At 40.5% G+C, this 12,258-nt stretch overlaps 1 protein-coding gene across 2 annotated transcripts in view; it reads right to left on the reverse strand.

Moving 5' to 3' along the window:
• The window catches only part of LOC134880542 (CD166 antigen homolog), a 31,318-nt gene extending 21,259 nt beyond the window's left edge, over positions 1 to 10,059 (reverse strand). For both annotated transcript variants that reach the window (XM_063907507.1, XM_063907505.1), the window contains exon 1: positions 9,781 to 10,059. In XM_063907507.1, the coding sequence (XP_063763577.1) occupies positions 9,781 to 9,841 (61 nt within the window). In that variant the 5' untranslated portion in view covers positions 9,842 to 10,059. The remainder of the gene's footprint in view (positions 1 to 9,780) is intronic.
• Positions 10,060 to 12,258: the final 2,199 nt, after the last annotated feature.

The raw sequence follows: 12,258 nt of genomic DNA on the forward strand, positions 1-12,258 counted from the left end.
CATGCCTCCCTCAACAGGAAATCCTTCGAACATCTGCAGCTCATTGGGCCTGAGGGAGCACTTATGTTTACCTTAATACTTTCTGTTTGGCCATCATACAAGTGCAGGTGTTGCCTCAGGATAACAACCAAACCTGATGCTACAACCCCCCCTCCCCCGTAAAGGCAAATGTATATACTAAAGAAAAACACACAGTCCTGACCACAGTGGTTGGAGAAGGAGGGGGATGAATCTGCCCAGAGCTCATCACTTTTCTACGTGGGTAAACAAGAATGCCTCCACTTATCGATCTTAAAGTGCTTCATTAGACTCTGCATGAGCCATGGAAAAATATTTCCCCAAACACAAAATGGATGATTAATGGGAATATGTGTGCTAGTTGTACTATTGTCTCATTATAATGCACAGCACCTGCTTTGCAATATCAATAATGCATGCTGTATCATGCTGTAAACAACAGAAAATATTAACAGGTAGATATTTTCATTTGTTCTGCACATGGCCTGTGTAGCTTTCATCTCTGGTACTGTAATTGCTCTGGCAAGGCCAATACTTTCACATTAGTTGAGCACAGAGTCATGTATGCTGTTGTGCTCTCTTAATGACAGGCCTGACCTTCTAACCCTTCACTGTGAAACAGAGCAGGCAATGCTCCACATCCAAATAAGCCAAACAGCCTGGTTGGTATTAAGAGGGCATGACGATTTTCAAATTGTGTCCTGCTTGAGCTTCTGGCTCTGGGGGGGTCCTAAAGCCTCTGCTGGCTAAACAGAGCAGAGAGCGGTGGGAGGAATACGTGGAATGCAGATAATACATACAAAGGATTATGTACCTGCTTGCACATCAAATCTGTGTGGTTTCATGTTTAATACCCATGGGCCAACGTCTGCTTTGATGGAGTGCTGTGAAAGCTTGGAGATTAACAAGCGCCGTCACACCACTGAGTCTTCCTACGACTTCAGGACTTTCAGACTTACGTGGCGGGATAACTGCAAATATGAACGGAAAGGTTTTACTCATGTTTACTCCAATGGCGCCAAGCTGGTTTTGGTGCATGAAGGATTAGTGTTTGTTTAAGAGAAATAAATTCACTCATGTCCAAAAGCCAATTTGACTATTGCTGAAGCAAGTTCACTAAAAGAGCTATCATCCTTTTCTCAAACAATCATGACAGATAGAAATGTCAGAACAAACCCAATCTTGCTCTTTTGTTTGAGACCTTTGTTTGTGTAAAATGAGATGACCACTCTCAGTTTATGTATTGTAGCATATGTCCCTGTCGTCCTGGGAACCCTGGTCCTTCAAAGCATAATAATTTCATTAGCAGTGGCTATTGAATTTTCTTCTACCATTATGACATGAGGGAAGCCATACATCAGGGTAAGTGCTTTTAACCATCCTGCCTGGCGGTGTACATCTTTAACCGCCCCCCCTGCATCGTGTCCTGTGCTGCACATCCAGAACAATAGAACAAGTTGCCCTGCAGATCTAACTGACAGTGAGTAGCAGACAAACCCCCACTTCACACAAAACCTGTCAATAAGCAACTCTGAAAGATACCTACAAAATACTGCTTCTACAATGTGGCCTCAAGAGCTGTTGGGTAAAAATCTCTATGGGGCTGCTCTGCAAAGACTATTCCCCTTCAAGCAAAATGAGTCAACCCGCTGTTCTGAGAGTCCTCTGGAGCAAGGAGCTGCTTCCACCCCAGGGTCAGACAAAAATACAAGAGCTCCCTTGAAATTTCATAGAGAGCTACAAGCTATAACAGAACAAAACCATTAGGACATCTTTTACTGGCATGGCACTAAAGATAGCAATGTTAGCTTAGTCTACCACTGATTTCTAAACTGAAATATCTCCACAGTTGTAGCACTGGAACACTGCATTTTAAGGAAATGTTGTAAAGACATTCATGTCACGCGGCTTTCAAAGGCAGGTCTCCACAACATATGGATTGATTTCAATGAAATGTGATCCATACTAGAAATGCAGATAATCTCCTAATCATAGTTCTGCAGCCACAATAGTCATGTTCCCCTTATTTAGAATTATTTTAATCATGTTGACCCCTTTACCTTATACATAGTGTATTATCAGGTCATAGTCTTAATTTGTCCAGTGTTGTAATGACCAAATACCTGCATAATTAATCCCATCAACCTCATCTGCAGTTATGTTTTTTTTTCCAGGGGTAGGACAATTTGGCCAATCTTAGCATGCTATCTCATTTCAATGGCTACACTAAGAGGGTTAACATGAAAAACATCATATTTTCCAAACATTAGCATCTTAATACAGTGTGAGCATGTTAGCATGTTGCTATAATCATTTAGCTCACAAAACATGGGACGAAAGATGCCACTTATAGAACCAGAGGATAGAAGAATTCCTCTCAAAACTAATATCTTACCGACTCTTCAAGTGTTAAGTTGTTTATATTGAGAACATAACTATTTGTAGATGTAAAACCCGGGAAATAAAAATTCAGTGAACACAATACATTACTGAGGCCAAGAAGACATATATCTTTTCAACCATGAAATCTCAGGAATTCCCCCCTGAGCAAAAAGGTAACAATTATTAAAAACCCACTGGGAGATCTGATTTTCTGAACAAATGACTTTGGCTGTTATGTTCCCTTCGTTCGGTGTATCCATTTTTATGGCTCTGTTTATAAATCAGCATGTTGTGGCAAGCCCTCCACAATAAAACAGGTAATCCTGAGATTTCCTAGAAAATCCAGGCAGCTTTAACTCAAAACCTCTTACACTCACTGAAAAAAATCCATAATTAATTGTCAAATGCTTTGCTGTGTCGTCCTGTGTGATGAAGTGAAAATACTATCATTATATGAGGAAATTATATGTCATCTCCTTTGTATCTACTGCTTGTTTAAGGGGGGAATGAATGGTAGGAAAATGGGCAATGGCATTTTCAAAATTAAACACTGCAAAGTTAATTTAACAATGTCCTCCCACTACAGACAAGCCCGACATGGCAATAAAGCAACTTTTATTTGACAAGGGGCACGTGTGGACAGGCTGCTTGTGAGTTTACTATTAAACGTTAGTGCTTTTCTTCTTTTGCAACCACCTTGCAGTTGAGCCAGCGTGAAACCAGTGTGATGTACATTGAGTTCATTGTGCTAAGAGAATAACTTAATGCAAATCGGTGTCTAAAACGCACCAGTGGGATGTATGACGCTTAGAGATTCGCCCCAGGAACTCTTAAGACATCCCATTGAGAAAAATTAAGTATTGCATCCAATTACTCAGACAAGCATCTCTTCACCTTCCTTGTGAGGTCTGGCAGTGGAACAGCTCAATACTTAACAGCAAAGCAGAGCGCCTTATAATAAAACATTTTAAAAAAGCCATTTATCATTCAAAGCATCGCTTGTGAAAGCCACCACTTGACTTCCTGTGAGGAAACAATGGTATACTCTTGCTCAAGCCTTTTACTCACGACAGGACAGGATTGTGTCATGTCAGGATTACAAATTTCTTCCCACTAAATAACGTTTTTTCCGAGGAACTGCACATCAGAAAGTTCATGCCCTGGGGCCAGGGTGGTAGTCATAGTTTTCAGGGGACTGGAATGTGAAAATGTCTTTCAATGAAAAGAGGAATGGGGGGCGATTGAATTATGAAGTTCAAAGTAAACCAATTTCCAAGTCAAAAATATTAAACAAGGAAGTGGAAGTGCTTTAAACCATAAGACAATCACTATAATAATAATTACTGACCCATCCAAGACCTTTCCAATTACCACTTCAACACCAATATACTCTTTTCAAAACATTCAATAGTTTTTTTCAAATGTTTACTTTTCACCAACTGGTTAAATATTTTAACTGTTTTTGCAAATGTTGTTTCATTGAACTCTTTTCCTTTATGGACACAGAGTGGAAATAGTTAGCTTAAAGTTATAGATAGTTGTTAAATATAGTTATTAGCCCATTTTAGATAATATTTAAATTACTTACCCATTTCTTTTTTAATTTATCATATATTAATTTTAGGTTAACATTCAAATGTGTCCTTTCTTAACTTACTATATGAACCATGTTTCTATGGTAGCATGTATTGTATTTTAACACCTCTTTTTGAAATGTTGGCCAAACACAATGATTTAAAAAAAAAAACATCCAGCATGTGAGAGCAGGTTGGGACTGCCTCCCCCTCCCATGTCTGAGACCTTCATAAAAGGTTCAAGGGTATCCCCAAGTGTATTGCTACATTCATGACCCATAGGAGACAGGGCCACCCATTTAATCTTCTATCTTGTTTTGTACGTAGGCACTAAAATAATGACAGGCTCTTAATTCCAATCAAAGATATAGTCTTGCCATCCTCTGTGAAAGAGTCTCCCTGAATGAGAACTCCTGTCTCCTGCAAGTTCAACCGAAGCAGTGTGTAATCAAAGATAGCTCCAGGCATCACAGACTGCTGCTGCAGTCTTTGCGGGAAGGATGGTGGACATCAGCACAACACAAAGAAACAGCTTTTAAAATCGCAAGAATGTGAATACTGAGGTCAAACGCAGACACAGGGCCGTTCTGTTCACTCCCTAAGGCAGTGCGTAACAGGGAGCAGCACAGTGTTTCATGAATGAAAAATTAATAAACAGCCTCTGAATGAATAGGGAGAATTCTCAGTATCGCAGGCTTATGGCCCAACAGAGAATGATTCAGAAATGAATAGATGACAAATATCCATGTCATTTTATGAGTTGGCCTGGGACGAAATGGATGTTTCACCTTTACACAAAAGCTGAGTCAATGACACTGAATTCAAAGTAATGAATTTATGGCAGTGCAGGCATAATTATCAGAGGATCACCACTAACCCCCTTCCGTGGGTCAGTAATGCCCCTGCTTCTGGCAGTGGTGGGAAAAGTGCCTTTGTCTTTGCTTAATCTATAAGATTTATTTAATGAGGAAAAGAAGTTCATTAAATGTAAAACAAAAACCTCATATGCACCCATCGTCTGGCTCCCCACACAGATTTGCTCCTTCATGGTTTTCCTTAAATATTCTCTGAGGTCAAACAATTACCATCACAGTTAATGGAGGCCTCTAAAAGAATTCATTAAAATATAGCATTGGCTCTAATGGAGGATTTGAACAAAGATCCGGGCCACGTTAAGGATGGGTGTGGCCACAGGCTTTTCATATGGAGGAGAGAAACACCCCCCCCCCAGTCAGGTTGCAAATGCGAAGTGCAGGGACAGGCAGCAGCTACTCTGTGCCCTCTCCGAGGGGTGTGTGCTGTTCCATATTAATGACAAAGAGAGGAGCGGGAGCAAGAAGTCACTATCATACACTCATTTGTTTATAAAGAGCCAACCACACAATACAGTCGGCGGGAGTCCACAGGAATCCAGTGAAAGCCGGGGGCTGCATCAATGACAAAAGACAGAAACAACCTCACTTTTTGTCCCTGAGACAAGGGCTGCCCAATTTCAGAGTGCTGTTGCTCTTTCACCAAAACCAAGGATACCTTCATGCATTTCAATGGGGTATTCCTGCATAAAGAACGAAGCACTATTGCATAGCCTAGTCATCCCTCTCCTCTCCTGTTGTTAAGCCTTTCTTCATAGCTGAAACAAAAGAACTCTGGTCCCTCCCCTTGAATAACAAATAAACCATTATTTCGCCCAGCAGAGCGAGGAACCTGTGTGCAAAATAAGACAAAAAAAGGTGACAATAAAATTGAGACGCTTGAGTTAAAACTTACAATGTTTTCTTTCACTTTAAAATGTCCTTCCTTGTATAACTATGAAAATCATGTGTATAAAAAGACAATAAAGTGCTAAATTCAACCAGCCTTTTTTAACCAGGTTAACATATTACATTAAAACATTTGCAGAAGGATAAGCAATTTTAGCTGAGTGAGTTCAAAATGGAATATATTTCACTCTCTGGCTCTAAAAGTGGGGCAAAATAGTCACCAAAGTGTAATTAAGATTCACTTACTGCTGTTTTACTGATAATCCTGTGTGTAAAAATGTCACTAGCAAAATAAAAACTTGATTCATTGCCTGAGATTGCCTCATTTATGTTTTTCAAAGCTAAGTCGCTCATACATCTCTCTGTTCAGAGAGTCCAGCAGAGAGTGAATTGCTTTCTCTGGAAGTTGTAATCAAGTTAATAATGAGGCTAATACTTGAAGGTTGTAATCATTTACCAAAACATGGGCGATGGGACTAATGGGTTTTCTTTCAACAACTGCACACACAAAAAGGAACCATAAAGAGACATGTTCTCGCCCCCTTCTCAGCCCTAAAAAAACAGCACTCCCCCACCTGTTCAGTGTCCTGCTGGGCATGGAAAGAAACATGTGTGTAAGTGTGGGAGGTGCATAGACAAAGAGCAAATACATTTACAATAAATGAATATCCACTGTGTTAAACATCAGAATTACAATTTTGACCAACTGTACTGTTCTTTGCACAATCTAGGGCCATTGTCTATTGTTACAGACTCTACTGTATGCGAGCAGCTACCACACCATATGGTCCAGTTGCATATATTATAAGTATAATTTCTCTGGGGACAAGCTGATTTCACACGTTATTTCTTATAAATTGTAGTATGATTTTGCTCCCTGTAGAATCACAGGCAAATGATCGACTCTAATATGTCATGATTTCACAAGAACCTGTTCTTTTCTAAATGTTGCAACAAAAATGATGTGCCAGTCATGTTTTTATTTCTTCATGACTTCAGGTTATTTAAAAAAAAAAAAAAAAAAGCCTTATATCTTTTTGGAGTTAATTGTAATTTAAAGCTGAAATTACCATAGCAGAAGGTAATTAAGCTTGAACCACACATCCGGGCCATAAAATGCTGCTGCCAGGGGCGCTAGTAGGAATCCTGCACCCCCCGATGGGAAGTGACACTAGGTTCTGCACCGAATGCTGCTTTAATTTACAGTATAACCTTGCCTGTGTGATGAGCCCATGAAAGGGTCCCCTTTTTCCCCTCTACCATAAGCAGGACATCTTTCCATTCTGACCAAGGCCACAACATTCTTTCTTATAGCTTCGTTATTCTTAGTGACTAATGGCATATGTCCAACATCCTACTCAAAGCTATGGTCTTTTTTAAAAACCTATAACAACAACAAGTACAGTAGAAACAACATTCCACTTCACTCTTTTGCTGAACACAGAACTGAGAGTCCTACAGAGCTTTTTGAGAGACAATATGAAGTACCAAATTTGGGCTAAGCATCCAGCAGTGTTATGGGTTTGTTCTCCTTGTTAGTCTCAGATCATTTGCAACTGTAATCTATTCTGCAGATTCTCATATTTCTTCATGTACTTAGTAGTAATTGAGATGTTAATCTTGATTCCACAATTTGATTATGTTCTGTAGCTAGCCAGCAAGCCATTTTCAAATTGGATAAACAGCAACTAATATGTTGCAAGAGAGGAAGTTTTAAAGAGGCAGCAGAAAGTGCGGATACAGCATTTCAACATTTGAGTTGCCATATTTTTTATGAATGCATCTGAATTTTGTATGAAGGGAAATTGTTTGCAAGTCACAAAGAAATCTCTTTTCAAAAGAAAAAACAACCACAAGCAGTCTTCAAACATCAAGAGGAAAGCTCCAACAAACAAGATGCGGGGTGCACAGTATGAGTACACAAACACACAGTGGTACACAATCTCCCGTGTAACACAAGTGTACAATTAAAGCCATTCTTTCCTTTTCCATTGCGTTAACATCACAACATTCATGAGACAGTTCTGGAGATAAGCTAGTTAAACATGAAAGAAGGAGATCGAATCTATCTCAGGTGAAATTGGGTGACCCTCGCAAGAGATTAGTCCATTAGCAAAGAGGAGAGACCCTCTTGCTTGACAAGTAATACCAGCTGTGACACCGGGCGCCGCCTGTCTGTTCAGAAGGGGGTGGTGGGGGAAGGGTGGGGACTTGGGAGTGAACAAAAAAACAGATGCATCTTTCTGACTATTTGTTCTAGGAGTAATTCAGAGCTCTGTTTTTCAGTTTTATCTGTTTTTGGCTAAGCTCAGGCCTTTAACGCTGAAGCCCCAGGAGCTGTTGCTTTTTCATCAGTTCAAATATAATAGACGCAAGCCTGTTTTTTATTACAAATATTGATGCAGTTTTATTGCAAATCCCCAACTCAATAAACACTTTCAGTCAGATTTCTGTGCTTGGATTGAGCAGATTAAAGAATATTTTTTTTGGAACCCATGGCCCTTTGCAAGAACATGCAATAGTCTGACCATCTGTTGTGAAAGCAAACACACAGGACCATTGCTTGAGGCCTGCTAAACACAAAGCAGTTTAGACAGCCATAAAGTCTAACCATCAACACCAACTCAGGGCACTCTCCTCCTCTCTCGAGCACACGGCACAGCAGTGTAAAAGCGTCTTAAAAGGACTGTTCGTTTCCTCACAAATAAACCACCTGAGCCTGAATGATAGGTGCTGCATGGTGTTAATTTACAACAACAGGCGCCACCGTAGTGTGACGAGAAAGAAGGGAGTACAGTGAGATTAACCTCTCCGCCCCTTTCCTTTCTGAGGGAGTACTCTGAGCCACAGTGCAGCTTTGCTTAATGGCCTGGCTGAGTGATATGAGCACATGGTGCTGCTACCTGTTGGCCTGAAAAGCAGACAACAAGGAAGCCTGGAGAGAAGCATAAACACCCATTGTACAAAAAAAACCCAAGCACTAAGAGTTGTTTTAAAATTGAATACTTTGTCCTTGTTCCTTTTGTTTTTAACAGTGGTAAAAACATCTATTTTAAAAGCATATTTGAACTTCTTAATGATATGTTGCTGGATTCACATCACATTACTATCACTAACACACAATTTTCTTTTTGCAAAGACTTGGACGCATTGGCTTACGCCACCCATTACTAGTGCCCAAATCCCAAATGAGTCCTGTCCTACATATAATTACTAGTAGAAGCCCCCCCCCCCTCCACCAAGCCAACAGACAGCCAATAATTACAATAAATCAGACAGGATGTAAGCATCATTCCGCTCAACAGCCTGTGTTAAACAGGAGAGAAAACACATTTAAAAAATGAGGCATCATGATGACATCATGGCATGAGCACATGTGAAGACTGGGCGATGATGACTACTGCCTGCCTCTCCCATCATGGGGGGGGGGGGGGGGGGGTTAAAAAAGGGACGCACAATGGAATAGTTCATGTCATATAAACAGTTTCTTTACAAATAAGTCACTTTTATAGAAACGATCGAAAGCGTACAATGATACAACCTTTACTGAGGTGAGTGGAGTTTAAAAAAGCTGCCTGGTCTCATTTTTCTTTTTTCATACATTTCATATTTGTATATGTAGGTTTTGTTTAATAATGTACACACCTGCTATGGATATAAAACACATAGAAGTGACCAATATGATATATTGTTGGTCTTTTGGTTTAATAAGCTGTCAAAACAGCCATATTATTTTGTATTCTTATATTTAAAATAAAAAAGATTTCTGCCCTAGGTGTACCTTTATATGTAAACCATATTAAGATAAAAAGCATTCATGACTACATTCTTCGACAATGAACCTTAACTGTACTGCAGCACACTAACTTTAAACTTAAAACGAAGAGCAACTCTTCCCCGGAAATGTGATCGATAACCCGGGCTGAAGTTTGGTTGGCACCTGCATATGCCTCCTTTCCTCCACAAACTAGTATACCTGCGGCTCAGTGCACGGGCGCAGCCGGCGTGAACACCACTACTGCTCGGCTAGTGGGACAAAAGCTTACCTTGGCGGAGAAGCACGGTGATGAAGAGGGCACACACACAGCTGGCGGACAACAAGTGCATCCTTGCGGCTTTTTTCAGATCCTCAGTCGGCTGCTTGCTTCAGAGGTTTGTTAAAACACTTGGCTGAGTTGTTTATTTGAAGGTGGATTCAATTAAAATGGTCCTCTCGGGCTCCTGTTGTTGGTAGTGTACAGACAGTAGTTCTGATTTGGCTCCTCTCCAAACGTGGCATGTGCTCGCAAACTCGCGCTCACATCAGTTCTGGTGGAACAGGTAATTGAGAGGGGCGCACAGACGAGCGCAAGGGAGGGCGGGGAATACTGTCTGCAGCTCCGCCCCCCCCCCCCCCCCCCCCCCCCCTCATCATCTGCCCTCCCTCCCTTTCCCCTCCAGCACCCCCCCTCCTCCTCCCACACAAAAGTGCACCCAACCCCTTTTCTTGAAACCCCCCTTAACTCTCCCTCCCTCACCCCCCCTTCTTCCCCTCCCTCTCACCCCATTACTCTCATCTCCAACTTCTTTTTTTCTCCCCCCACCCTTTTCTCTTTCCAACATGCACCCTCACTCTGCATGCAAGCACAAGTAGACAACACACGCAGGGGGAAACCTTCAATCCAGCAAAACCTCACACAATTCTCAGAGTTGAAATAAATACCTTAATCCTCAATTTGCATTTAAAACTTAATGAGGTTAAAGTAATTGGTATGTTTTAGCAGTAAAAGGTACTCCAGTAGTAATCTGAATGAGAATAATTGCTTGGTCTTCTAAGCTTCGGAAAACCTCTTATTTGAGAATCTGCATCTAAATGTCTTATTATTTCTGCTTTTAAACAATGAATCAATTATCAAAATATCAAGTTGCGTTCTTTGTTTGTGCATAAACGACACAATTAATAGACTTACAATGTTCATTTTAATCCAAAATATTGTCTTCATTGCAGAGTGTTTAAACACTGTACATTTATGAACACGGTTTACCTAAACTGGCAATTTTGGGTGATTTTCATTGTCCCAGTGGAGCTGAATGATTGCATTCCTCCTCAATTCAATGTCCGTTCAATGTTGAAAAGGGTATGTGTCATCAAGATAGACAAGGCCGTTCCTGAAAAGTTGACATTTCGATTTTTTATTTATTTTTAATTTTAACTGACGACAGTAACATTTGATGAGCTTATCACAGTGTGATATCTGAATCTGAATATGTCAAAAATAACTTGTATCTAGTACAAAGTGTACTCTCATAGTGACTGTCACAAACAAACATGCTACTTAACTCTACTTGAGTAAAAAGACATTTTCTCTTACTGTCTCCAGGAACACACACACACACACACACACACACACACACACACACACACACACACACACACACACACACACACACACACACACACACACACACACACACACACATGAGGTAGGCTTTCAAACTGCCCTAGACCTGTTCCATGCAGGAAATGAAACCAAGCGTTGTGCCTCACAGGCGGAGGACAGAAGGTTCATGGTAAAGCAGGCTATAGGATGTGGGTCCAAGGTTAATTATAATGAGAACATTTCCACATACATAATTCAAGCTGTGATTAATTATTAAAGTCCTTGCTCATATCTCCTTACTTTTCTATTATTTCACTGAGCACATTTAAGAGCTGCACCACTATAATTAATATCCATACAATTACTGTGTTAATAATTTGAATTTATGTAAGGGACTGACTTTGCACTTGTTCTCAGCTCTGTGTAAAGTCAGTAACTGTCTATATTGACCTGCATGGTGTGCCATTGTTTCCAGACAGGTTTCCAAGTAAATACACATAGATTGTGACCATAGATGAGGGTTGTTTGGTAGTTAAATACCACGCTCTACATATACGGACATGAAAGTGACAGTTATAGCTAGTTCATTTCACAAGTTGGTAAAAATAAACTTCAGAGCATGAAACATTTCATTAAAACCACACTCACTGCAAATAAAATGATTTACCCCTGTTCTGTAACTGCACGATCATGCTTGTCTGATCACAAAATGTGTGCGTCTGCTTGTGCGCACAGTGTGTGTTGGGGCTGGGGGAGGCAATCTATCCGGGTGAGCAAGTAAGTATTCCTCACCCTGGGTGTGAAATTCATGTAGGTCTGTGATGGTTTGTGCAAATGGAGTGAGGGCACAGGCTGTGAAAACCTAATGCAATTTGATTAGAAGTTAACCGCAAAGCAATATTTTTCTTGCCTCAGTGCGTTGAGTGAAAAAAAGAACTATTTGCTTTTTTTTCCGTTTCGGTGAAAGAGAATGAGACTGAGTGATGGCTGAGCCTGGAGCGTGATGTTCAATTACCAGACTATAACATCTTGGTCATAATTGGGATTGCAGGTAAGGCTGGTCAAGGACTAAACAAAAACAGAACAACAAATCCATGTCACCAAAAAACCTTTGAGCAGGATCTAGAAGTTCTATTCAGATAAATAAATGTAGCTGAAGCTCTG

Source organism: Eleginops maclovinus, chromosome 18 (assembly GCF_036324505.1).
Source record: "Eleginops maclovinus isolate JMC-PN-2008 ecotype Puerto Natales chromosome 18, JC_Emac_rtc_rv5, whole genome shotgun sequence".
Lineage (NCBI taxonomy): Eukaryota > Metazoa > Chordata > Actinopteri > Perciformes > Eleginopidae > Eleginops > Eleginops maclovinus.